This window comes from Pavona decussata, unplaced genomic scaffold (assembly GCF_977016875.1).
Source record: "Pavona decussata unplaced genomic scaffold, jaPavDecu1.1 SCAFFOLD_13, whole genome shotgun sequence".
Classification (NCBI taxonomy): Eukaryota; Metazoa; Cnidaria; class Anthozoa; order Scleractinia; family Agariciidae; genus Pavona; species Pavona decussata.
In genome coordinates this window covers 255,001-278,447 of record NW_028145436.1, presented here as the reverse complement: position 1 = coordinate 278,447, position 23,447 = coordinate 255,001, and the positions used below count along the sequence as shown (strand labels likewise).

The 23,447-nt window shown below is 38.8% G+C and overlaps 1 protein-coding gene and 1 long non-coding RNA gene across 7 annotated transcripts in view; one reads left to right on the top strand and one right to left on the bottom strand.

The window, feature by feature from the left end:
- LOC146487729 (uncharacterized) overlaps positions 1 to 19,214 on the bottom strand; it is a 56,477-nt gene extending 37,263 nt beyond the window's left edge. For 4 of the 6 annotated variants that reach the window (XR_014867766.1, XR_014867773.1, XR_014867770.1 and 1 more), the window contains exons 1-5: positions 15,298 to 15,640; positions 12,432 to 12,560; positions 8,867 to 8,950; positions 6,005 to 6,133; positions 2,440 to 2,523 (exon numbers count right to left, since the gene is read on the bottom strand). This is a non-coding gene — a long non-coding RNA (uncharacterized LOC146487729). Of the gene's footprint in view, positions 1 to 2,439; positions 2,524 to 6,004; positions 6,134 to 8,866; positions 8,951 to 12,431; positions 12,561 to 15,297; positions 15,641 to 18,862; positions 18,992 to 19,198 lie in introns of those variants that run through there. The other 2 variants (XR_014867774.1, XR_014867777.1) reach the window with 2 other exon arrangements.
- Positions 19,215 to 22,632: 3,418 nt separating this feature from the next.
- LOC146487728 (uncharacterized protein KIAA1958 homolog) overlaps positions 22,633 to 23,447 on the top strand; it is an 834-nt gene continuing 19 nt past the window's right edge. The window contains exon 1 of the mRNA XM_085126014.1: positions 22,633 to 23,447. This exon is cut by the window's right edge and continues 19 nt beyond it. Within this exon, the coding sequence (XP_084982140.1) occupies positions 22,633 to 23,447 (815 nt within the window).

Below are 23,447 nucleotides of genomic sequence, written 5' to 3'. Positions count from 1 at the left end.
GTGGTACGTCTTGAGGTACATGCTAAAACTCACAAAATGAATAAAGAAATACCTCGTTGTTTATTTCAACAAAATGGTCAGGCAATGATCAAAAGTATGAAAAGCTAGGGGGAAAAACACACTTGTGATTAGTTCACGTCAAGCGCATGCGCGAGCAGACCGGCTCAAAAATAAATTGTACGGGTCGACACTAAATTCGATGCGACCTTGTGGTGGAACAATCTGTTGAAATCGCGCCCGAATTTGGATCATCCGCTCTTCGTTCTTCACTTTTTATAATCTTTGTTTCCTGTTGTAAATATAAGTTCGATTTTTGTAAGGTTAAAAGTGTTTTAGCATCCGAAAACCACATTTTTGTCGATGGCGCGGCCGACCGGCGACGGGACGTTCTGTGGACTCTCTGGAAGCACAGAAGTTAAGCGGACGGAGTGGAGTGGATGTAGAAATCCTGTGCGGTTAACAAGATACGTCCACCAAACGTGGAAAATTGGTAAAGGGATAAGTCTGTTTAAAATAGACAACGATTTCGCGGCACATCTGCTTTCGCTGGAAATGGCAAAGGTCACCAACTGGCTTTGGATGAACTCGCGAGGATTTTCTAGATTTCAATCGTACTGTTTGTTCATATGGAATTCAACTGTCAAAAACGGAGAATTCGACGGACAAACAGCATCAAACATCAGTGTTTTGCTTTGGATGGAAAAAATTGTACAACAGTGAGACGCGAAGCGAATAAATATGAGATCAAATGTGCGAGTTAGTTGTAGTCTATTAGCGGGCTCGAATAGCGGGCAGTAGAAAAAAATCCAAAAGATTTGCGGCAAACTACAAAATCTATTGTAAGGTATTCATTTATCTATACAATTATGGTCATTTCGAACGGCAAACGCAGTTTTGATTTGCCACTATGGCAGAGTTTTCTCAAATGCATTCCAGCATCTCGGAAGGACGCTCAGTGGTGTTGTTACTAAACAGTCGCATCGCTTCTTGAAGCTTGCGGATTTCTCGTTCTTCGCCTTCTCGCTGGTCTAATAAAATCAGGTTATCGAGTGTACACACTATATAGGAAGTTTATCACTGAATGCTGATGAAATACTGGATTTAGGGAGCTTCTCGGCTTTTCGAACCGTGCGTAATAAAAAAAGGTCGATGCCGCGAGATATCGACATTGTACTAAAATAAAACCGTATACGTTCGCGTAAGTTCTGGCATTTCTTGAATGTCCAACCGGCGCTGCTAAAATCCCCATGTGTTTTACATGGACAGCCTTTTTGTTTCTTTCTGAAACGTGACCAAAACACTGGCCGGTCATGTCAGTTTTATTTTTATGCCAGCAAGTTATACTGAAGACTTGCCCGCCATATCCCGCCGGTGTTGTGTACTCGATTCTAATTGGTCCAAAAACAATTGGCTTGACAGCGCTTACGTTATCGCTCGCACATGCGCCGAACCGTGAAACTCTCCCTTTAACGACAAGAGAATCTTTTCATTATTTTAATTTTGTATTATAAAAGAAAAACGCTCAATGTATGATTGTGATTGTTCATTCTACCCAAGGCTTGGCATCCGTACAGATCGACGTTGTAGTTCAGTTTTTCATCTCAGTTAACCCTTTAACCTCTAATATCAAAGAACAAATTCTCCCATCTTGTCCCGTTACTTTTCTTATTAAAGTACTGTGGAGAAGTTATTAAAATACAGTCGAAACTGTATTAAGCGGTCACCCTCGGGGAATGGCTAAGTGACCGCTTACATACGTACATACATACATACATACATACATACACACATACATAAACTTTATTTAGACACGGTAAAAACATCAGTTACAAGACAAAAATTTAAAATTAAAACTGATTTACACGTTTGCCGTGTGGGAGTACGAGGAGGACAATTGGCGTTCTATCTCATTTCTAAAATTAGTAAAAGATCTAATGGCTCTGACGTTAGATGGAAGGCTGTTCCACAAATGTGCTCCACTGTAGCAGAAACTACGTTTCAAAAAATCGGTACGAGGCTTAGGCAGAGCCAATTTGTTGTCACTATTTCTAAGTCCACAGTCCGTGCTGAAGGGCTTAAATAGGCCTTTCAGGTACTCCGGAGACTGATCATTTAAAGTTTTAAACATGATTTTCAATTTTTGCTTCATCCTTCTGGTACAGAGATTATCCCCGGTGCCAGCTTACCGCGTAGGGCGGTAGCGCTAGAATAGTAATCTGACTTTGTTATGACCCGAATGGCGTGAGTTTGTAGTTTTTGTAATTTGCCAGCTAATTCGTTGCTGAGACCGTCCCACACAGGACAGAAATAATCAAAATATGGTTCAATAAGGGCTCCATATAGTAATATTGCTGTATTTTTCAAAAAAGCACAAAAAAATGCGATTATACCTTTCACATAGGCGATGAATTAATAGATACAGTACAAGACTACACTTACTTAGGAGCTCGCATTTCGTCTTCCGGAAATTTCACACTTTCGCTTGAACATCTTCGACAAAAAGCTCTTCATGCTTTCTTTAGTCTAAGACGACACACTGATTTTAGTACACTGAAACCTTCACTTGCATGTAAAATTTTTGACACAATGATTCAGCCAATTCTAACCTACAATAGTGAAGTGTGGGGTGCCTTTGTTAAATCAGATTTTAAGTCGTGGGAAGGCTCCAGAACTGAAAAAACACATTTACATTTCTGTAAACGCTATTTAGAAGTACATAATAAGTCATCCAACGTTGCATGTAGAGCTGAACTTGGCAGATTTCCTCTAATCGTTGACATAAATAAAAAGATACTTAATTTTACGTACACTACCTCCAAGGAAAGGATGAACATTCTATAGCACAACAATCCCTAAGAATATCTGTTGACCTTCATTATAGCGGTCAAACTAGCTTTTACTCCAGTCTCATGAAGATGAGTGAATACTATAATTGCCCCAACTTTAATTATTACACATTGAATGAAAATAACATCAAACAATATATAGATCTTATGAAAAAGAAATATATCTCTTATTGGCACCAAAGCCTTCAACACTCACAAAAACTCAGCTTTTATTACACAATCAAAAAAACTTTTGGCCCCTCTGCTTACCTAGTTCTCACAAGGAAAAACGCTTCTAGGAAAGCATTAGTGAAACTAAGAATAAGCAGCCACAAGCTTTTGATTGAAACAGGAAGATACGACAACATACCCCGTAATGAAAGGGTGTCTAATGTTTGCAACCGTAAAACCATTGAAGACGAAATTCATATTTTATTAGATTGCCCAAGTTACTCTTCTTTAAGAGATATGTTCTTTTCTAAAATAGAACCTAGCCTTCCATTAACACGACTATTAGTAAAAGAAACTTTACTATCGCATATAATGAACTCAACAGACTATTTTATAAACACTCAATTAATTTCATTTGTTACCTCGTGCTTCGAATTGAGAGATAAACTTCTCTCCGGAATGATTACTTGTACTGTATGAAAAGTTTAAAATAAGCAAAGACTTCAGTTACTTTATTTTATTTGATTGTATTTTAAGTTATCTTAAGAATTAGTTAACGAATCAATAATTAGCTATGAATAGCTTTTGCAATACTGTATTTGTTATAGTCATGCAAATAAAGCTTGTTATTGTTGTTGTTGTTGTATCGTCGCAAAAGAACGGCCTCGGTTTTTTAAGTGCACCTATGCCAGAGGAGATAATCTTGGCAGTCTTATTAACATGTTTGGACCACGAAAGATTTTGATCGATGTAAAGTCCTAAGGATTTGGTGTGGGGCACTCTATCAATTTCGTGACCTTCAATTTGTAAAGTAAGTGAATGGCCACTTGTAGTACTAGCCAGTCTCTGCCGTGAGCCTATTAACATTAATTCCGTTTTGGCAATATTCAGGCTGAGCTTATTTACATTGAGCCATTCATGAAGGTTAGCTAGTACTGCTTAGCTAATACCGCTTAATACAGGACCTCTAATATCAAAGAACAAATTCTCCTATCTTGTCCCGTTACTTTTCTTATAAAAAGTACTGTGGAGATTTTACAGGGCCGTACATAGCGCGGGGGCTGCCCCCTCCAGGAAAACTCAATTTGTTTCTAACATCACACTGATCACAAGAAAATCGACTAATTGACTGAAAAAATATTCCTTCGATGTGAATTCCAAATGACTATTTTGGAAAATCTTTTGAAGCAAAAGCCAGTACCAATAACCAGTTTTCTTATGAAAATAATGATTTTGTCAGTTTGGGCTGCCTATGGTTTAGAATTCGGTGTGTAAATAAAGACTAACAAGCCTACGTCACTTTCTGGGGCTTGTTTTAGCCTTTTTAAATCTAGCTTATACAAGTAGGTTCTTTTTTTAAAGGGGTGAATTGGTTTTAAAAGCCTGCGCTGCTCGCAAGTATTTGTAGCGGGTTTGGATTTAACCATCATATGTTCATCATCCGAGAGGTCATTTTCACCTAACGATTTTTCAGTTTCCTCTTTGAATTCTCTTCGTTTTGAGTATGACCTCTTATTCCGTGTGTTCAACGACGTTGTTGTTATACCACATAGGGCATTTCAGCTGGGTTTGGCTTGGCTCTTTTAAGTGCTTGATAGTTTTAACTGCCTTTCTTGTTGAGATTTGGGTAATGTTAGGACAGGAATTAATCATTGCTTGTATCGTGCAATGAGCTTCATTCTGTAATTGCTGCAATGCCGGGCGCGGATATTAGTGTTTGTCACAAGCCGTTGTGTTTCTTGGCACAGCTATTTGGTTTTTTAGTTCTCTAGTAATCGTTGTAGCGTGTTATAGAGCTATGCAACGTGTCACAGTGATACTGAAAAGGCTTGAATTGTATTTAAATAACGAGTGTGTTTTTGCAAATGCTTCGCTCCACTGATATAGTGCGTTTGAATTGTGGAGGCTCAGTCAGTTTTCTCCCTTTGTTTGCAGCAGCGCATATAGACTGTGTTTTAAAATGACAGACAATATTTGCTTCAAGCTAAACAAGATGTTAACTCCATAAAAAGACCGTAAACATCTTAGAGGCAACTTTTTGTGTATTAAGCGGTCAAAAAATACAGGGAAATGTATGGAAAGTTCAAAACACGACTGGACGCTTTCCGTCACGGTTACACCCCTCCAATTTTTTTCTTAAAATCCTTTTTCTAGTGCCAAAAGTTTCCAATTCATGAATTTTTCAGAAGCGATGTTTTATGGAAATTATTTGACATCGGATTTCCATACAAACACTGTTATTTCAAGCCTGTTATTTTTCAGAAGCGATGTTTTATGAAAATTATTTGACATCGGATTTCCATACGAACACTGTTATTTCAAACCTGTTTGCCTACCCGTCAAAATGGCCTGGAAAACCGTGATAAGGCCTATTCTAGAAAGTAACTAAAGGTGGATTTCCACTGTCGCGTAAATTTTACGTGCGTACAGAAGTGAACTTAGCTGGTTTTTACGTACGTAAATAGAATAAGAAGCGATGTATGAGCAAAAAAGTTGAGTGCTGTTCAACTTCTTAAAGGTGGATTTCCACTGTCGCGTAAATTTTACGTGCGTACAGACGTGCATTGAGCTGGCTTTACGTACCTAAATAAAATAAGAAGCGATGTATCAGTCGCGTGCGTAAACGTAAAAAGTTGAATGCTGTTCAACTTTTTACATTTACGCACGCCGCTCATACATCGCGTCTTATTTTATTTACGTACGTAAAGCCAGCTCAATTCACGTCTGTACGCAAGTAAAATTTACGCCACAGTGGAACTCCACCTTAAGTCTGATTGTGTTGATTAGCTAGGTAAACTTACGGTATTTATCTGAAAGGACGTTTTCTCACAAAGAAGTGCGAAAATAACAACATAAGTTAAGCGATGGTTCTTGAAACGAACAACTTCACAGCTAGAATAATCAATGACATCGCTAATTCGAAAATATTTCGTTCTCGATCTAACGCAAACACGACAGTGAAATTAAAAGAAACAACATAAAATAAAACATGATTGTTCAAGACTTACTGAGACCTTTAAGTTGTTTTCCTGTCAGGTCCATTCGCTCCCCAGCAAAGTCACAACTGATACCGTTCTGTCGATCGCCTGAATCGCTGATCCACTGACCGCGCGCTTATTTCTCTTCGCAAAGAAGGCCTGAAAGTCAATGTAATCATCCTGTTAATGTGATCATCATGTTACATGTTGTCGCCGAAACGTCATGTTTTAATCTCGCTACTTTTTATTCTGAAATAATACAACAGTCCTGGCAAAAGAAACCTCTGACACCGCAGGTCTCTTATGCCAGCGGAGATGGTCTTGTGCTCAGTCCGACAAAGAGGGAGAGGAAAGCCGGCCCCTAGACCTTTTTAGGCAGACCCCTTTCGGCTAGCGCTCACATCTGATGTCTAAAATTGAGTTGCATCTACATATAACATGAACAGCTGTCTTCCAAGTGGTACGTCTTGAGGTACATGCTAAAACTCACAAAATGAATAAAGAAATACCTCGTTGTTTATTTCAACAAAATGGTCAGGCAATGATCAAAAGTATGAAAAGCTAGGGGGAAAAACACACTTGTGATTAGTTCACGTCAAGCGCATGCGCGAGCAGACCGGCTCAAAAATAAATTGTACGGGTCGACACTAAATTCGATGCGACCTTGTGGTGGAACAATCTGTTGAAATCGCGCCCGAATTTGGATCATCCGCTCTTCGTTCTTCACTTTTTATAATCTTTGTTTCCTGTTGTAAATATAAGTTCGATTTTTGTAAGGTTAAAAGTGTTTTAGCATCCGAAAACCACATTTTTGTCGATGGCGCGGCCGACCGGCGACGGGACGTTCTGTGGACTCTCTGGAAGCACAGAAGTTAAGCGGACGGAGTGGAGTGGATGTAGAAATCCTGTGCGGTTAACAAGATACGTCCACCAAACGTGGAAAATTGGTAAAGGGATAAGTCTGTTTAAAATAGACAACGATTTCGCGGCACATCTGCTTTCGCTGGAAATGGCAAAGGTCACCAACTGGCTTTGGATGAACTCGCGAGGATTTTCTAGATTTCAATCGTACTGTTTGTTCATATGGAATTCAACTGTCAAAAACGGAGAATTCGACGGACAAACAGCATCAAACATCAGTGTTTTGCTTTGGATGGAAAAAATTGTACAACAGTGAGACGCGAAGCGAATAAATATGAGATCAAATGTGCGAGTTAGTTGTAGTCTATTAGCGGGCTCGAATAGCGGGCAGTAGAAAAAAATCCAAAAGATTTGCGGCAAACTACAAAATCTATTGTAAGGTATTCATTTATCTATACAATTATGGTCATTTCGAACGGCAAACGCAGTTTTGATTTGCCACTATGGCAGAGTTTTCTCAAATGCATTCCAGCATCTCGGAAGGACGCTCAGTGGTGTTGTTACTAAACAGTCGCATCGCTTCTTGAAGCTTGCGGATTTCTCGTTCTTCGCCTTCTCGCTGGTCTAATAAAATCAGGTTATCGAGTGTACACACTATATAGGAAGTTTATCACTGAATGCTGATGAAATACTGGATTTAGGGAGCTTCTCGGCTTTTCGAACCGTGCGTAATAAAAAAAGGTCGATGCCGCGAGATATCGACATTGTACTAAAATAAAACCGTATACGTTCGCGTAAGTTCTGGCATTTCTTGAATGTCCAACCGGCGCTGCTAAAATCCCCATGTGTTTTACATGGACAGCCTTTTTGTTTCTTTCTGAAACGTGACCAAAACACTGGCCGGTCATGTCAGTTTTATTTTTATGCCAGCAAGTTATACTGAAGACTTGCCCGCCATATCCCGCCGGTGTTGTGTACTCGATTCTAATTGGTCCAAAAACAATTGGCTTGACAGCGCTTACGTTATCGCTCGCACATGCGCCGAACCGTGAAACTCTCCCTTTAACGACAAGAGAATCTTTTCATTATTTTAATTTTGTATTATAAAAGAAAAACGCTCAATGTATGATTGTGATTGTTCATTCTACCCAAGGCTTGGCATCCGTACAGATCGACGTTGTAGTTCAGTTTTTCATCTCAGTTAACCCTTTAACCTCTAATATCAAAGAACAAATTCTCCCATCTTGTCCCGTTACTTTTCTTATTAAAGTACTGTGGAGAAGTTATTAAAATACAGTCGAAACTGTATTAAGCGGTCACCCTCGGGGAATGGCTAAGTGACCGATTACATACGTACATACATACATACATACATACACACATACATAAACTTTATTTAGACACGGTAAAAACATCAGTTACAAGACAAAAATTTAAAATTAAAACTGATTTACACGTTTGCCGTGTGGGAGTACGAGGAGGACAATTGGCGTTCTATCTCATTTCTAAAATTAGTAAAAGATCTAATGGCTCTGACGTTAGATGGAAGGCTGTTCCACAAATGTGCTCCACTGTAGCAGAAACTACGTTTCAAAAAATCGGTACGAGGCTTAGGCAGAGCCAATTTGTTGTCACTATTTCTAAGTCCACAGTCCGTGCTGAAGGGCTTAAATAGGCCTTTCAGGTACTCCGGAGACTGATCATTTAAAGTTTTAAACATGATTTTCAATTTTTGCTTCATCCTTCTGGTACAGAGATTATCCCCGGTGCCAGCTTACCGCGTAGGGCGGTAGCGCTAGAATAGTAATCTGACTTTGTTATGACCCGAATGGCGTGAGTTTGTAGTTTTTGTAATTTGCCAGCTAATTCGTTGCTGAGACCGTCCCACACAGGACAGAAATAATCAAAATATGGTTCAATAAGGGCTCCATATAGTAATATTGCTGTATTTTTCAAAAAAGCACAAAAAAATGCGATTATACCTTTCACATAGGCGATGAATTAATAGATACAGTACAAGACTACACTTACTTAGGAGCTCGCATTTCGTCTTCCGGAAATTTCACACTTTCGCTTGAACATCTTCGACAAAAAGCTCTTCATGCTTTCTTTAGTCTAAGACGACACACTGATTTTAGTACACTGAAACCTTCACTTGCATGTAAAATTTTTGACACAATGATTCAGCCAATTCTAACCTACAATAGTGAAGTGTGGGGTGCCTTTGTTAAATCAGATTTTAAGTCGTGGGAAGGCTCCAGAACTGAAAAAACACATTTACATTTCTGTAAACGCTATTTAGAAGTACATAATAAGTCATCCAACGTTGCATGTAGAGCTGAACTTGGCAGATTTCCTCTAATCGTTGACATAAATAAAAAGATACTTAATTTTACGTACACTACCTCCAAGGAAAGGATGAACATTCTATAGCACAACAATCCCTAAGAATATCTGTTGACCTTCATTATAGCGGTCAAACTAGCTTTTACTCCAGTCTCATGAAGATGAGTGAATACTATAATTGCCCCAACTTTAATTATTACACATTGAATGAAAATAACATCAAACAATATATAGATCTTATGAAAAAGAAATATATCTCTTATTGGCACCAAAGCCTTCAACACTCACAAAAACTCAGCTTTTATTACACAATCAAAAAAACTTTTGGCCCCTCTGCTTACCTAGTTCTCACAAGGAAAAACGCTTCTAGGAAAGCATTAGTGAAACTAAGAATAAGCAGCCACAAGCTTTTGATTGAAACAGGAAGATACGACAACATACCCCGTAATGAAAGGGTGTCTAATGTTTGCAACCGTAAAACCATTGAAGACGAAATTCATATTTTATTAGATTGCCCAAGTTACTCTTCTTTAAGAGATATGTTCTTTTCTAAAATAGAACCTAGCCTTCCATTAACACGACTATTAGTAAAAGAAACTTTACTATCGCATATAATGAACTCAACAGACTATTTTATAAACACTCAATTAATTTCATTTGTTACCTCGTGCTTCGAATTGAGAGATAAACTTCTCTCCGGAATGATTACTTGTACTGTATGAAAAGTTTAAAATAAGCAAAGACTTCAGTTACTTTATTTTATTTGATTGTATTTTAAGTTATCTTAAGAATTAGTTAACGAATCAATAATTAGCTATGAATAGCTTTTGCAATACTGTATTTGTTATAGTCATGCAAATAAAGCTTGTTATTGTTGTTGTTGTTGTATCGTCGCAAAAGAACGGCCTCGGTTTTTTAAGTGCACCTATGCCAGAGGAGATAATCTTGGCAGTCTTATTAACATGTTTGGACCACGAAAGATTTTGATCGATGTAAAGTCCTAAGGATTTGGTGTGGGGCACTCTATCAATTTCGTGACCTTCAATTTGTAAAGTAAGTGAATGGCCACTTGTAGTACTAGCCAGTCTCTGCCGTGAGCCTATTAACATTAATTCCGTTTTGGCAATATTCAGGCTGAGCTTATTTACATTGAGCCATTCATGAAGGTTAGCTAGTACTGCTTAGCTAATACCGCTTAATACAGGACCTCTAATATCAAAGAACAAATTCTCCTATCTTGTCCCGTTACTTTTCTTATAAAAAGTACTGTGGAGATTTTACAGGGCCGTACATAGCGCGGGGGCTGCCCCCTCCAGGAAAACTCAATTTGTTTCTAACATCACACTGATCACAAGAAAATCGACTAATTGACTGAAAAAATATTCCTTCGATGTGAATTCCAAATGACTATTTTGGAAAATCTTTTGAAGCAAAAGCCAGTACCAATAACCAGTTTTCTTATGAAAATAATGATTTTGTCAGTTTGGGCTGCCTATGGTTTAGAATTCGGTGTGTAAATAAAGACTAACAAGCCTACGTCACTTTCTGGGGCTTGTTTTAGCCTTTTTAAATCTAGCTTATACAAGTAGGTTCTTTTTTTAAAGGGGTGAATTGGTTTTAAAAGCCTGCGCTGCTCGCAAGTATTTGTAGCGGGTTTGGATTTAACCATCATATGTTCATCATCCGAGAGGTCATTTTCACCTAACGATTTTTCAGTTTCCTCTTTGAATTCTCTTCGTTTTGAGTATGACCTCTTATTCCGTGTGTTCAACGACGTTGTTGTTATACCACATAGGGCATTTCAGCTGGGTTTGGCTTGGCTCTTTTAAGTGCTTGATAGTTTTAACTGCCTTTCTTGTTGAGATTTGGGTAATGTTAGGACAGGAATTAATCATTGCTTGTATCGTGCAATGAGCTTCATTCTGTAATTGCTGCAATGCCGGGCGCGGATATTAGTGTTTGTCACAAGCCGTTGTGTTTCTTGGCACAGCTATTTGGTTTTTTAGTTCTCTAGTAATCGTTGTAGCGTGTTATAGAGCTATGCAACGTGTCACAGTGATACTGAAAAGGCTTGAATTGTATTTAAATAACGAGTGTGTTTTTGCAAATGCTTCGCTCCACTGATATAGTGCGTTTGAATTGTGGAGGCTCAGTCAGTTTTCTCCCTTTGTTTGCAGCAGTGCATATAGACTGTGTTTTAAAATGACAGACAATATTTGCTTCAAGCTAAACAAGATGTTAACTCCATAAAAAGACCGTAAACATCTTAGAGGCAACTTTTTGTGTATTAAGCGGTCAAAAAATACAGGGAAATGTATGGAAAGTTCAAAACACGACTGGACGCTTTCCGTCACGGTTACACCCCTCCAATTTTTTTCTTAAAATCCTTTTTCTAGTGCCAAAAGTTTCCAATTCATGAATTTTTCAGAAGCGATGTTTTATGGAAATTATTTGACATCGGATTTCCATACAAACACTGTTATTTCAAGCCTGTTATTTTTCAGAAGCGATGTTTTATGAAAATTATTTGACATCGGATTTCCATACGAACACTGTTATTTCAAACCTGTTTGCCTACCCGTCAAAATGGCCTGGAAAACCGTGATAAGGCCTATTCTAGAAAGTAACTAAAGGTGGATTTCCACTGTCGCGTAAATTTTACGTGCGTACAGAAGTGAACTTAGCTGGTTTTTACGTACGTAAATAGAATAAGAAGCGATGTATGAGCAAAAAAGTTGAGTGCTGTTCAACTTCTTAAAGGTGGATTTCCACTGTCGCGTAAATTTTACGTGCGTACAGACGTGCATTGAGCTGGCTTTACGTACCTAAATAAAATAAGAAGCGATGTATCAGTCGCGTGCGTAAACGTAAAAAGTTGAATGCTGTTCAACTTTTTACATTTACGCACGCCGCTCATACATCGCGTCTTATTTTATTTACGTACGTAAAGCCAGCTCAATTCACGTCTGTACGCAGGTAAAATTTACGCCACAGTGGAACTCCACCTTAAGTCTGATTGTGTTGATTAGCTAGGTAAACTTACGGTATTTATCTGAAAGGACGTTTTCTCACAAAGAAGTGCGAAAATAACAACATAAGTTAAGCGATGGTTCTTGAAACGAACAACTTCACAGCTAGAATAATCAATGACATCGCTAATTCGAAAATATTTCGTTCTCGATCTAACGCAAACACGACAGTGAAATTAAAAGAAACAACATAAAATAAAACATGATTGTTCAAGACTTACTGAGACCTTTAAGTTGTTTTCCTGTCAGGTCCATTCGCTCCCCAGCAAAGTCACAACTGATACCGTTCTGTCGATCGCCTGAATCGCTGATCCACTGACCGCGCGCTTATTTCTCTTCGCAAAGAAGGCCTGAAAGTCAATGTAATCATCCTGTTAATGTGATCATCATGTTACATGTTGTCGCCGAAACGTCATGTTTTAATCTCGCTACTTTTTATTCTGAAATAATACAACAGTCCTGGCAAAAGAAACCTCTGACACCGCAGGTCTCTTATGCCAGCGGAGATGGTCTTGTGCTCAGTCCGACAAAGAGGGAGAGGAAAGCCGGCCCCTAGACCTTTTTAGGCAGACCCCTTTCGGCTAGCGCTCACATCTGATGTCTAAAATTGAGTTGCATCTACATATAACATGAACAGCTGTCTTCCAAGTGGTACGTCTTGAGGTACATGCTAAAACTCACAAAATGAATAAAGAAATACCTCGTTGTTTATTTCAACAAAATGGTCAGGCAATGATCAAAAGTATGAAAAGCTAGGGGGAAAAACACACTTGTGATTAGTTCACGTCAAGCGCATGCGCGAGCAGACCGGCTCAAAAATAAATTGTACGGGTCGACACTAAATTCGATGCGACCTTGTGGTGGAACAATCTGTTGAAATCGCGCCCGAATTTGGATCATCCGCTCTTCGTTCTTCACTTTTTATAATCTTTGTTTCCTGTTGTAAATATAAGTTCGATTTTTGTAAGGTTAAAAGTGTTTTAGCATCCGAAAACCACATTTTTGTCGATGGCGCGGCCGACCGGCGACGGGACGTTCTGTGGACTCTCTGGAAGCACAGAAGTTAAGCGGACGGAGTGGAGTGGATGTAGAAATCCTGTGCGGTTAACAAGATACGTCCACCAAACGTGGAAAATTGGTAAAGGGATAAGTCTGTTTAAAATAGACAACGATTTCGCGGCACATCTGCTTTCGCTGGAAATGGCAAAGGTCACCAACTGGCTTTGGATGAACTCGCGAGGATTTTCTAGATTTCAATCGTACTGTTTGTTCATATGGAATTCAACTGTCAAAAACGGAGAATTCGACGGACAAACAGCATCAAACATCAGTGTTTTGCTTTGGATGGAAAAAATTGTACAACAGTGAGACGCGAAGCGAATAAATATGAGATCAAATGTGCGAGTTAGTTGTAGTCTATTAGCGGGCTCGAATAGCGGGCAGTAGAAAAAAATCCAAAAGATTTGCGGCAAACTACAAAATCTATTGTAAGGTATTCATTTATCTATACAATTATGGTCATTTCGAACGGCAAACGCAGTTTTGATTTGCCACTATGGCAGAGTTTTCTCAAATGCATTCCAGCATCTCGGAAGGACGCTCAGTGGTGTTGTTACTAAACAGTCGCATCGCTTCTTGAAGCTTGCGGATTTCTCGTTCTTCGCCTTCTCGCTGGTCTAATAAAATCAGGTTATCGAGTGTACACACTATATAGGAAGTTTATCACTGAATGCTGATGAAATACTGGATTTAGGGAGCTTCTCGGCTTTTCGAACCGTGCGTAATAAAAAAAGGTCGATGCCGCGAGATATCGACATTGTACTAAAATAAAACCGTATACGTTCGCGTAAGTTCTGGCATTTCTTGAATGTCCAACCGGCGCTGCTAAAATCCCCATGTGTTTTACATGGACAGCCTTTTTGTTTCTTTCTGAAACGTGACCAAAACACTGGCCGGTCATGTCAGTTTTATTTTTATGCCAGCAAGTTATACTGAAGACTTGCCCGCCATATCCCGCCGGTGTTGTGTACTCGATTCTAATTGGTCCAAAAACAATTGGCTTGACAGCGCTTACGTTATCGCTCGCACATGCGCCGAACCGTGAAACTCTCCCTTTAACGACAAGAGAATCTTTTCATTATTTTAATTTTGTATTATAAAAGAAAAACGCTCAATGTATGATTGTGATTGTTCATTCTACCCAAGGCTTGGCATCCGTACAGATCGACGTTGTAGTTCAGTTTTTCATCTCAGTTAACCCTTTAACCTCTAATATCAAAGAACAAATTCTCCCATCTTGTCCCGTTACTTTTCTTATTAAAGTACTGTGGAGAAGTTATTAAAATACAGTCGAAACTGTATTAAGCGGTCACCCTCGGGGAATGGCTAAGTGACCGCTTACATACGTACATACATACATACATACATACATACACACATACATAAACTTTATTTAGACACGGTAAAAACATCAGTTACAAGACAAAAATTTAAAATTAAAACTGATTTACACGTTTGCCGTGTGGGAGTACGAGGAGGACAATTGGCGTTCTATCTCATTTCTAAAATTAGTAAAAGATCTAATGGCTCTGACGTTAGATGGAAGGCTGTTCCACAAATGTGCTCCACTGTAGCAGAAACTACGTTTCAAAAAATCGGTACGAGGCTTAGGCAGAGCCAATTTGTTGTCACTATTTCTAAGTCCACAGTCCGTGCTGAAGGGCTTAAATAGGCCTTTCAGGTACTCCGGAGACTGATCATTTAAAGTTTTAAACATGATTTTCAATTTTTGCTTCATCCTTCTGGTACAGAGATTATCCCCGGTGCCAGCTTACCGCGTAGGGCGGTAGCGCTAGAATAGTAATCTGACTTTGTTATGACCCGAATGGCGTGAGTTTGTAGTTTTTGTAATTTGCCAGCTAATTCGTTGCTGAGACCGTCCCACACAGGACAGAAATAATCAAAATATGGTTCAATAAGGGCTCCATATAGTAATATTGCTGTATTTTTCAAAAAAGCACAAAAAAATGCGATTATACCTTTCACATAGGCGATGAATTAATAGATACAGTACAAGACTACACTTACTTAGGAGCTCGCATTTCGTCTTCCGGAAATTTCACACTTTCGCTTGAACATCTTCGACAAAAAGCTCTTCATGCTTTCTTTAGTCTAAGACGACACACTGATTTTAGTACACTGAAACCTTCACTTGCATGTAAAATTTTTGACACAATGATTCAGCCAATTCTAACCTACAATAGTGAAGTGTGGGGTGCCTTTGTTAAATCAGATTTTAAGTCGTGGGAAGGCTCCAGAACTGAAAAAACACATTTACATTTCTGTAAACGCTATTTAGAAGTACATAATAAGTCATCCAACGTTGCATGTAGAGCTGAACTTGGCAGATTTCCTCTAATCGTTGACATAAATAAAAAGATACTTAATTTTACGTACACTACCTCCAAGGAAAGGATGAACATTCTATAGCACAACAATCCCTAAGAATATCTGTTGACCTTCATTATAGCGGTCAAACTAGCTTTTACTCCAGTCTCATGAAGATGAGTGAATACTATAATTGCCCCAACTTTAATTATTACACATTGAATGAAAATAACATCAAACAATATATAGATCTTATGAAAAAGAAATATATCTCTTATTGGCACCAAAGCCTTCAACACTCACAAAAACTCAGCTTTTATTACACAATCAAAAAAACTTTTGGCCCCTCTGCTTACCTAGTTCTCACAAGGAAAAACGCTTCTAGGAAAGCATTAGTGAAACTAAGAATAAGCAGCCACAAGCTTTTGATTGAAACAGGAAGATACGACAACATACCCCGTAATGAAAGGGTGTCTAATGTTTGCAACCGTAAAACCATTGAAGACGAAATTCATATTTTATTAGATTGCCCAAGTTACTCTTCTTTAAGAGATATGTTCTTTTCTAAAATAGAACCTAGCCTTCCATTAACACGACTATTAGTAAAAGAAACTTTACTATCGCATATAATGAACTCAACAGACTATTTTATAAACACTCAATTAATTTCATTTGTTACCTCGTGCTTCGAATTGAGAGATAAACTTCTCTCCGGAATGATTACTTGTACTGTATGAAAAGTTTAAAATAAGCAAAGACTTCAGTTACTTTATTTTATTTGATTGTATTTTAAGTTATCTTAAGAATTAGTTAACGAATCAATAATTAGCTATGAATAGCTTTTGCAATACTGTATTTGTTATAGTCATGCAAATAAAGCTTGTTATTGTTGTTGTTGTTGTATCGTCGCAAAAGAACGGCCTCGGTTTTTTAAGTGCACCTATGCCAGAGGAGATAATCTTGGCAGTCTTATTAACATGTTTGGACCACGAAAGATTTTGATCGATGTAAAGTCCTAAGGATTTGGTGTGGGGCACTCTATCAATTTCGTGACCTTCAATTTGTAAAGTAAGTGAATGGCCACTTGTAGTACTAGCCAGTCTCTGCCGTGAGCCTATTAACATTAATTCCGTTTTGGCAATATTCAGGCTGAGCTTATTTACATTGAGCCATTCATGAAGGTTAGCTAGTACTGCTTAGCTAATACCGCTTAATACAGGACCTCTAATATCAAAGAACAAATTCTCCTATCTTGTCCCGTTACTTTTCTTATAAAAAGTACTGTGGAGATTTTACAGGGCCGTACATAGCGCGGGGGCTGCCCCCTCCAGGAAAACTCAATTTGTTTCTAACATCACACTGATCACAAGAAAATCGACTAATTGACTGAAAAAATATTCCTTCGATGTGAATTCCAAATGACTATTTTGGAAAATCTTTTGAAGCAAAAGCCAGTACCAATAACCAGTTTTCTTATGAAAATAATGATTTTGTCAGTTTGGGCTGCCTATGGTTTAGAATTCGGTGTGTAAATAAAGACTAACAAGCCTACGTCACTTTCTGGGGCTTGTTTTAGCCTTTTTAAATCTAGCTTATACAAGTAGGTTCTTTTTTTAAAGGGGTGAATTGGTTTTAAAAGCCTGCGCTGCTCGCAAGTATTTGTAGCGGGTTTGGATTTAACCATCATATGTTCATCATCCGAGAGGTCATTTTCACCTAACGATTTTTCAGTTTCCTCTTTGAATTCTCTTCGTTTTGAGTATGACCTCTTATTCCGTGTGTTCAACGACGTTGTTGTTATACCACATAGGGCATTTCAGCTGGGTTTGGCTTGGCTCTTTTAAGTGCTTGATAGTTTTAACTGCCTTTCTTGTTGAGATTTGGGTAATGTTAGGACAGGAATTAATCATTGCTTGTATCGTGCAATGAGCTTCATTCTGTAATTGCTGCAATGCCGGGCGCGGATATTAGTGTTTGTCACAAGCCGTTGTGTTTCTTGGCACAGCTATTTGGTTTTTTAGTTCTCTAGTAATCGTTGTAGCGTGTTATAGAGCTATGCAACGTGTCACAGTGATACTGAAAAGGCTTGAATTGTATTTAAATAACGAGTGTGTTTTTGCAAATGCTTCGCTCCACTGATATAGTGCGTTTGAATTGTGGAGGCTCAGTCAGTTTTCTCCCTTTGTTTGCAGCAGTGCATATAGACTGTGTTTTAAAATGACAGACAATATTTGCTTCAAGCTAAACAAGATGTTAACTCCATAAAAAGACCGTAAACATCTTAGAGGCAACTTTTTGTGTATTAAGCGGTCAAAAAATACAGGGAAATGTATGGAAAGTTCAAAACACGACTGGACGCTTTCCGTCACGGTTACACCCCTCCAATTTTTTTCTTAAAATCCTTTTTCTAGTGCCAAAAGTTTCCAATTCATGAATTTTTCAGAAGCGATGTTTTATGGAAATTATTTGACATCGGATTTCCATACAAACACTGTTATTTCAAGCCTGTTATTTTTCAGAAGCGATGTTTTATGAAAATTATTTGACATCGGATTTCCATACGAACACTGTTATTTCAAACCTGTTTGCCTACCCGTCAAAATGGCCTGGAAAACCGTGATAAGGCCTATTCTAGAAAGTAACTAAAGGTGGATTTCCACTGTCGCGTAAATTTTACGTGCGTACAGAAGTGAACTTAGCTGGTTTTTACGTACGTAAATAGAATAAGAAGCGATGTATGAGCAAAAAAGTTGAGTGCTGTTCAACTTCTTAAAGGTGGATTTCCACTGTCGCGTAAATTTTACGTGCGTACAGACGTGCATTGAGCTGGCTTTACGTACCTAAATAAAATAAGAAGCGATGTATCAGTCGCGTGCGTAAACGTAAAAAGTTGAATGCTGTTCAACTTTTTACATTTACGCACGCCGCTCATACATCGCGTCTTATTTTATTTACGTACGTAAAGCCAGCTCAATTCACGTCTGTACGCAGGTAAAATTTACGCCACAGTGGAACTCCACCTTAAGTCTGATTGTGTTGATTAGCTAGGTAAACTTACGGTATTTATCTGAAAGGACGTTTTCTCACAAAGAAGTGCGAAAATAACAACATAAGTTAAGCGATGGTTCTTGAAACGAACAACTTCACAGCTAGAATAATCAATGACATCGCTAATTCGAAAATATTTCGTTCTCGATCTAACGCAAACACGACAGTGAAATTAAAAGAAACAACATAAAATAAAACATGATTGTTCAAGACTTACTGAGACCTTTAAGTTGTTTTCCTGTCAGGTCCATTCGCTCCCCAGCAAAGTCACAACTGATACCGTTCTGTCGATCGCCTGAATCGCTGATCCACTGACCGCGCGCTTATTTCTCTTCGCAAAGAAGGCCTGAAACACTGTTTTTGCTATACAGGTTAAGAACCCTACGTCTTCTCGCTAGCTGTCTTTTAATTTCTTCCTTCTTTTGCACTTCATCTTTGCTTGATCTCACAAACTATTTACTGATATCGCAATGCATTATGGGATAGCTTTGACAATTGTTCGCGGGGAATGCCATACCTCGAATTCATTCAAAAATATTATGTCTAAAATCACCTCTTCGTTTGCAGACTTCGATTACCGCACGCTTTGGCAAATGAGCCACAACTCACGTGGTACCATTTTGATATTGATACCGTCCGCTTTTAGAGAAGAGGTAATAATAGACTTTCGTCTGGCTCGGCTTGCCTCCGACTGTAAACTGTCACCTCTAGCGCTGAAAAAAGCACTATTTATCAGTCAAAAAGCAAAACATGCCTCGCTTCTTTGAGGGATGCTAGTGATTTGCAGATTTCCAGGCTTAATGATGCCCTTCCATCACCAGACGGCCAAAAATATTTCAAGCAAAAAAGAAAACCAACAGGCAAAGCTTCGAATACGCTCGCTTGACTTGCTCGCTTCGTCACTTGGTCACGTGGTTGAACGAATTCGTTTCAGGGCTAACGCGGTTATTAGCGAAAGCCAACTAGGTTTTCAGCTTAAGGTCAATGTGATCATCCTGTTACTAAAATGTAGTTCCTGTCTTTCACATGGCATACTTAAAACAAAATAATGTTGACCTGTCGTCGCCAAAGCGTCATGTTTTAATCTTGCTAGTTTTTATTCTGAAATAATACAACAGCTGACAAAAGAAACCTCGCAGATCTCTTACTCCAGCGGAGATGAATCTTGCTGCTTAGTCCGATAACTTGTCTCACGACAAGACAGTGAGGGAGGGAAAAGTCGGCCCCTAGACCATATTTTTTGGTGATAAAAGTTTATTTCCACAGTGAGCCAAAGGGCCCACTGATAAAAAGATCAACTATTACAATCAAGTACAAGTAAAGAAAAAGAAAACTAAGCTCTTATTACAATACTGATTACAAGTGTTACAAGGGAGCCTAAACTTGAGCAAGCACAAATCAAAGGCGAATAATATGCAAAATACAGATATACAGAAAGGCATGTAAAATATGCAAAAAACAGTCATACAGCGAAAAAGGCGCGAAACGGAATGCAAAATACAAAACGCAAAAAGGGCGGGAAAAATGCTAATGACCAAGGAAAAATCAATGACGAGAAATAACTGCGAAACTAAATAACAAAAGCTAATGATCTCTATACAAGAAGTAGATTAGGAAGCTACAACTTGTAGCTTCCTAATCTACTTCTTCTTGAAAACTACGAGAAGTAAAGTACAAAGTTAAATTACAAAAAGGCGATTACAAAAGTGAATTACTATATACAAAAAGTCAAAGATGCAAAATGCTATTTTCAAGCAGAGTAAATACAATATTGTTACAAGACAAGTAAATTCAAAAACTACAACAAACTGAACTAATTACAAAGCAAGCGAAAGAGGCCCCGTGAGACATGGCCACAGCCAAGCCTCTCTTGCCCTAACAAACACATTTATACACTATATACAATAGTCAAGACCCAGTACAACCAATGAAGGCGATCAGGTCAAGAAAAAAGAAAGTTACAAATGAAACAGGAAACGGGAAACGACCCAGTACAACCAATTAAGGCGACCAGGCCGAAAAACCAAAAATAGAAATAAAATTAAAACAGAAAAGAAATCTTGTTATTTGTGCCAACTTGACAAAAACACTATTAACCGACCAGAAATACCTAACATGATCAATAGGCTCACTGCGAATTCGAAGTTGAATATCCTTAATTAATAATTGTGCTAACAATAGCACGCGGAGGAAGGTAAGAATTCCTAAAAGTCGCCGAATTACGAGCATGCCAAATAAAACATGAAACAAGATGGTAGCAACGAGATAACGAGATCTCGGCAAAATGGGGAAAGAAACAATACCTGCAATAAGGGAAACTTCAGTCTTTACTGTAATAATATTGTAATAAATTGTTATTCATTTATTCATCAAATTTATAAAAAAAAAAAAATAAAAAAGGTCTTCGGCCTCGTGGATCAGAAGTGCCTTCTTCATAAATTAGAACGTTATGGAGTTCGAGGCCCACTGAGCTATAACTGGTTCCTGGATTATCTCTGTACCCGCTCATGCGTATACAACTGTCTCGTATTACCAGTCCTGTGCTACACCGACACGGCCTGGGGTGAATTGTCTGTTGAGTGCAAGAGTAGATTACGGCGCCCACAAAATCGAGCTGCACGTATAATTGTCAGACGAGATAGCACCAGCGAAGCTATCAAGACACTAGGATGGCCTAACTTAGAAACTTTCAGGAAAAGGAACAAAGCTATCTTAGTCTACAAATGTCTTAATGATTTAGTGCCCCAGTATCTTTCTGATTATTAATAGAAACCACAGTTTCCATAGTAACAATACACGTCGGCGTGAAGACATTCATCCTTCAAGACGCAAACTTAGCCTCGGAAAGAGAACTTTTAGATACTCCAGAGCGATTTTATTTAACTCGTCAGTTACCTGAAACACACAAACGGGCAGCGTCCTTGGAGGCTTTTAAGCGACTTATGATGAAACACGATTTTGCATAGATTTTTCTTAGTTTGCAAATGTTTTATTTATTTTTTTCTATCTTGTAATATTTTAGCCCAAAAGTGTTTATAAGAATCATATATATTGTAATTTTTTTAGACTACAAGCGTTCATTGTAATTCATTAGTTTGCTATAATGATTTTAGGTGTCTACAGGGCCCCTCAGGATAACAGCCCCGTAGCTGATTGGGCCACCCTGTCTTAAATAAAGTTCACTTACTTACATTCGTTTTATTTACTTTTTGTCGAACATTGGCTCACCTCTAATAGGGTAATAGGGGCAGCGCAAACGAATCATGATCAATCATTGGTGAGCGAGCTGAACTATTCTGTTGGGTACAGCGCTCCTTCGCAGACTTTTCGTGTGCTCATCCTCCATTTTCTACTGTGGATGGGCCGATGGAGCCGTTTCAAAGGTAGACTACGAGCCCGAGGGGGGGGGGGGGGAGGGGTACTCCCAAAAAAATTGGGTAGGGGTGTGCGGCCTGCTTCCCAAAACCCTCACCCTATTTATAACCAAAATCTTCGATTTCCCCTACCCTATTTAATCAATAGCCTGTTTCAGACCTACCTTATAATTAAATCCCTAGTTCAGGTAATGTTTATCTGTTATTATCTTTATAACTTTTAAAAGTAAACCTACTTGCAGCGACTTTCCGGTGATTCGATTGTTATAAACATGCCCGGGTTGACATGTACGTTAAGCATTGTCCATTAAACTACTATTTTACTCTCGATTTCACTGTAATGCAATGTTCGGTTAATGAAAATATTTCACTTTATTATATGGCAAGCAATTCTTAGGTCAAATGGTGCGCTCTCATTGGCTAATTTTCGGTCGGGATTTTACAGTAAGGACCATTACCATGGAAACGGTCCGTTTGTGTATTTTTTTTGCTCCCGGGAAATTCAAAGCCGCGCGAAACACAAAAAGTAAGAAAAAATGCGTTAAAATCCTTGGTAAAAGCAAAATAGAATTTTAAAAAGTAACTGTTTCTTAGTTTGAGTCTAACTGACAACATGGAAGACGACGAAGAATTCGAACACTCGCCAAGTGAGTTTTATTATCCAGACAAAGACTTCGATGAGACGAGCATCGAGGCAAACCGCATAAGCGAGAGCCAAGAGGAAATAGAAGGCTTTATTAAGAACCAGAAAAGTGCCAATACTACCAAGAAAACTACAACGGACATGAACACTCTCTCCCGCTACATGGAAACAATTGGCATGAGTGGAAAAAAGGTCGAAAGCTTACCTGCGCCCGAACTTGACCACCTCCTGTGCAAGTTCTTCATGAATATCCAGAAGAAAAATGGAGAAGAGTACGAACCAGACACCATATCTGGTTTTCAACGAAGTATCCAAAGATATTTAAGTGAGAAAGGTTCTTCAGTTAACATATTGAAGGACAAGGACTTTGCAAAGTCGAGGAAAGTTCTCTCTGCGAAACGCAAGTCGCTTGTTCATGAACACGGTAAAGGTAACAAACCGCAAGCTGCCACGGCACTCGAAGACGATGAAGAAGATGCTCTCTTTAAAAAAGGAGAATTTGGTGATCACAATCCAGTTTCGCTGCAGCGAACAGTTTGGTGGCTCTTGTCTCTTCACTTCGGTTTTCGGGCGAGAGACGAAAGCCGAAAGCTGCGCTGGGGAGATGTTCAGCTCCAAGAAGATAAAGATGGTGGAGAAATGCTTGTTTGGCTTGCAGAACGAGGCACGAAGACTCGTCATGGTCAAGAAAAAGGTCACCGAAGGGCTTTTCAACCAAAGGTTTACGCTACCAAGACAGAACGATGTCCAGTGAAGTTCTACAAAACGTTCAAAAGCCACAGACC